The 5000-nt window shown below is 37.4% G+C and overlaps 1 protein-coding gene across 1 annotated transcript in view; it reads right to left on the bottom strand.

The window, feature by feature from the left end:
* Window positions 1-5000, bottom strand: part of LOC136852406 (short-chain dehydrogenase/reductase family 9C member 7-like) — a 63557-nt gene that overhangs the window by 30231 nt on the left and 28326 nt on the right. Inside the window, exon 2 of the mRNA XM_067127020.1 lies at window positions 3246-3650. Coding sequence (XP_066983121.1) covers window positions 3246-3450 — 205 coding nt within the window. The 5' untranslated portion in view covers window positions 3451-3650. The remainder of the gene's footprint in view (window positions 1-3245; window positions 3651-5000) is intronic.

Raw genomic sequence — 5000 nt, 5'->3', positions numbered from 1 at the left:
GGTCCTGTTAGGAAAGTTTTAAAATAAAGGGAAGGAGAAGAAGAAGAAAAAGACAAAGTTATCGTACACCAAACACTTTCTTCCGCATCCTGCGGGATTATCGTACCCTCGAGAAAACAAATATCGTACTTTTTTATATTTGTCATATTCCACGCATGTGTCGAATATGATGAGTCTCTCTCTCCGCTGTTCCGGTATGGTGAGTATTTTGGGACACACCAGGGCTTTCTGTTTACTCTTAAGAAGTGAAAAATAGAGAGAGAAATAGAAAAGTGTTTTGTTTGTTGGTGCACTAGCCATAAACAATGGACGGTGATGAGGCGGCACTTGTTTATAGCCGTAATTCACACGAACACTTCAAAGTGTTTCGTCAACCTTCGACTTCGGCAACTTACTTCTTGGCGGTTGAGAAATGGTTCTCGGGTCGCTCTTGGTTTAAATTTCACTTGTTAGTGAGAGAAATAATAAAAAAAATAACAAAAAACTAAATACGTTCTTTAATGTTGTGTCTTTTTGTATTGTTTTTTATTTGTTAGTGGGTAAAAAAATTGATGCGTTCTTTATTGTTGTTTGCTTTTGTTTCGGTTTTTTATTAGTGGGTAAAACAATTGAAAAATTGTTTGTTTTGTTTTGTTGTGATTTGTTAGTTGGGAAAACAACTGAGAAAATTAAAAATGAAATCAAATACGTTCTGTACTGGAGTAGAACGGCTGTAACAACTGTATTATTTTCGAGGCAGTGTCGAAATAATTAGGCGTTTTCAAGCGAATAAAGAATAATGGTGTCAGGTTTATTTTATCCTAAAATTTGAGGTTAAAGGTTAATTATTTTTATCTGAAAATATGATGGTGAAGATTCACCATTTTTATCTTAAAATTTGATGGTGGAGATTCGCCATTTTCAATGCACTTTCAGAAAGTGAAAGTTTTCGAATTTAAATTAAATGAAAAGAAAGTCAAGTGAAATCATATATTCATGAGGAAGCAAGACTTTGGTTACTTTCCTTTCTCTTTCCTTTCTTTTTCCTTTATTTTTCGTTTCTCCTTCCTTTTCTCTTTCCTTTTTCGTCCTGTTTTTTCCTTTCTCTTTCCTTTATTTTCCTTTCTTCTCCTTTTATTATAATTTCCTTTCTCTTTCCTTTCTCCTTCCTTTCTTTTTCGTTTCTCCTTCCTTTTCTCTTTCCTTTCTCGTCCTGATTTTGTCCTTTCTCTTTCCTTTATTTTCCTTCCTCCTTTTGCTTTTCCTTTCTTCTCCATTTATTGTAATTTCCTTTCTCCTTCCTTTCTGTTTCCTTTCCCTTTCCTTTATTTTCCTTTCTCCTTTTGCTTTTCCTTTCTTCTTTTATTATAATTTCCATTCTCCTTCCTTTCTGTTTCCTTTCTCTTTCCTTTATTTTCCTTTCTCCTTTTGCTTTTTCTTTCTCCTCCTTTTATTGTAATTTCCTTTCTCCTTCCTTTCTCTTCCTTTTTCTCGCCCATTTTCTCTCTCCTTTCCTTTGCCCCGGCCTACAAAAAGGTCATTAGGGTCTCCTTGTCAATGCCAATTGCAAAAAAAAAAAAAAAAAAAAAAAAAAACGCAAACCACAGCGCATGCGCAGACCGCACCGTCAGCTATAACGACGTAGGTGGCGACGCATTCAGAAAAAGGATGTTAAGTAAACGTCATTTGCGCCCATTGTGATAACGAAGATGGACGTGACTCTGCGCTTTTGTTTTGTCTCGCTGAGTGTGGTTGCGTCTTTTCGTAATGGCGTCTTTGCTCTGGTCGATAATATGCAATTTATTTCTCTAATAATAATAATAATAATAATAATAATAACGTCAGAAGAACGCAGTAGACATTGGTGTAATGATGGGATAAGAAAATGTTATTTTTATAATAATAATAATAATAATAATAATAATAATAATAATAATAATAATGTCAAAGAAAGACAGTATAGGTGTAATAATGGGGTAAGAAAATGGGTCTTGAATGGAGTGTGAAATGGTTGATGTTTGCGTATTATTATTATTATTATTATTATTATTATTATAAAATGAATGCAGCTATCACTTTCAATGCTGCCTGCTGAAAAAAGGGTCTTCCGTGCACATATAATAATAATAATAATAATAATAATAATAATAATAATAATAATAATAATAATTATTATTATTATTATTATTATTATTATTATTATTATTATTATTATTATTATTATTATTAACATTCGTCGAGAGCAGTTTTCAGCGAAGCAATTCCCGTTGTAAAAAAATAATATTTTCCTTTATATCACTCATTAATATTTGGTAAAAAATACACATGTATGTTTGTATGTATATATATATGTGTGTGTGTGTATACACACACACACACATATATATATACAGTATTAGGAACCATTAGGTACCTTAATGTTACGAGAGGAAAACAAGTTGATAAAGCGATAAAATACACAAGAATCAACCGAGCATCATAATGTACGGGACGTTTCATAAGATCTTCCTTTTGCGTCAGCCTAAATGGGTACATCATTTAAGGGGGGAGTTGTTGGGGGAAGATGTTACTGGTCACGTGATCTGAGACATTATCTTTACCTGATTAGTTCCATCAGATGTTGATGGTCATACTGAGTTCTATTCCGTTGAGAGAGAGAGAGAGAGAGAGAGAGAGAGAGAGAGTGAAAAAGGTTTGTGTAATCACCATCGTCCTCGTCAAGGTTATTTTCTTAATGCGCAGGCGCAAAATCGCAGCGTTCGAATGCCATTTGTCTGAGACGGGGTTACAGAACTCACCTGCTGTATTTTCCCAGTCGAAGGTACATAAAAAAATACGCTTAAGAGCTGATATACGCGGTTTTTTTTTCATCCTGCTCTAAATTCAAGATAATTACAAGTTAATAAATAAGTGAATGAAGAAACCAGTCATGGGAAAACGATTTTAAATGAATTGTTAAAAGAGATTGATTCAATTTGTTTCATAGTAATGAAAAAAATCGAAATATACTTGATCCTTCATGCGTGTAAAATCACTTGGAAACATCTGGGGTTGCACCCACCCGCTACTCACGGACCAACCTACCGTGCCCAAAATACCCCAGGGCAAGGAACCACCCACCCCCACCCCCGCTGGAACGCCCATAAACTGCCGAAAACGATCGACCCTAACTTCTCGGGGAGAGGAGTGCCGGAGGAGGAGAAGCTGAGACCATCACCTGAACCCGTAATTAGGAACATTCTCCTTTTTCTCTTTCACGCTCTTACCTGTGATGAAGACGGCCTTGTTTTTGCCCTCGATAGTCTTTCGGGGCATGGCATTCCGCGCGGCCTTCAGTACCCAGTCGGCGATGTGCGCTGCCATCAAGCCCAGAGCCAGCCACGACACCGCCCATGACCTTTGGGAGACGACGACGAGGGCGGCCCAGGCTAATACCCACGCCCCTACCATGTGGTACCACGTCATGCCCATGGTTTGTGGGTATAAGTCACGATTTAGTTTCTTCTTTTTTTTTTTTTTTAAAGGGGACTCCGCTTCCCCCTGATTTCCAGGTGAAGTTGCTGTTGTTGTTCAGACGGCTAGTGGCAACTTCAGCGAAGTTTTCCCTCAGGTGAGAAGTTACTCGGGTATGAGAGGCAGCTGAATCATATGAAGCATGAGGGACTCGGGGTCTGAAACGAAAGAGAAGATAGCGAACAGTTATTACTGTCTTATGTTCCAAATATTTTTATTTTTTTTATTCAACAAGTTTATGGCATCTTGCTTGACTTGGGAAAAACCTGTTGACTGTAAAATTTCGAAGAGGCAGCAGGAGGATATATTTAGTCTGCTTAAATGCAGATGGTTGTAAATTGTAAATATGTTATATATTCTACAGACACAAAATTTCAGTGATAACTAATAGAAAGCTTCGTTCTCACAAGATATACCTGCATAAGTGAGCTTCCCTTAATCAAAACTGCAATAATTACCAAAAAAATAAGAGAGAAACATTACAATTTTTGCACAACAACAACAATAATAATAATAATCAAATAATACAAATTAATGGAAAAAATATTCGCATACAAAAAACCACCACATACAACGCAAGGGAAATCTAGAAGAATGTAACCGCTCGCAATCCCAGGCTCCTTGCTTTCAAAAGAAATTCAAAGAGAATGAATAAGTGATAGCTTCACCGCGCAAAAGGTCGACGCAATTGACCCTGCTGCCTCAGCTTTCGACACAGGCCACAGTGAGAAGTGTAGGATTGTGGCCAAAAGCGAGGCTGGTCATTGAACTTCCCCAGCAGCCCTCACACGCACACTGGCAGGAAAAGTATTGTCTCTTTGTTGTGGGAAGGATTCGGATGTGTTATACTTTCTGTCGTTTATATTCTGGACCCCAGAATATATGCCAAATAGTTAATCACTGATACATTGTACCTTGACCCTTAGGGGAGCAGTGATTTAGGTGCGTTGTAGGAATCACTTACGGTTCTTTGCGGCGCGCGGCGTCCCTTAGGCCACTAGCTGCAACCCCTTTCATTTCTTTCACTGTACCTCCGTTCATATTCTCTTTCTTCCATCTTACTTTTCTCAACCCTCTCCTAGCGATTGTTTCATAGTGCAACTGCTTTGAGGTTTCCCTCCTGTTACACCTGTCAAACCTCCTTTACTCTCAGTTTCCCTTAAAGAGCTGAATAACCTCACAGGTCCCAGCGCTTGGCTGGTGGTCTGAATCTTATGTTGCAATTCCAATTACAATACAGTATACTTTGAACTACATCAGTGTTTCCGTGCACAGAGAGGTCAGCTGCCAGTGTTATTTCGGTAATGGCTGACCAGTTCAGTTTTTGTCACTATTGTAATAACCAATTAACATTTAACTACAGTCATGTTAGCCTTTGCTGTAATGCTTGAGATTTAGCAAAGCTACTTCAGAATTCTGAAATCAGTACTCATGTAATCGTCTTCATTCTCTATGCTTTCAATTTATGGAGTCAAAAATGCATTTAATGCTTCATTAGGTTTTTTCTA

This window comes from Macrobrachium rosenbergii, chromosome 25 (assembly GCF_040412425.1).
Source record: "Macrobrachium rosenbergii isolate ZJJX-2024 chromosome 25, ASM4041242v1, whole genome shotgun sequence".
NCBI classification, from domain to species: Eukaryota; Metazoa; Arthropoda; class Malacostraca; order Decapoda; family Palaemonidae; genus Macrobrachium; species Macrobrachium rosenbergii.
Note: the sequence above shows the minus strand (reverse complement) of the source record. Positions and strands in the feature narration are given on the sequence as shown.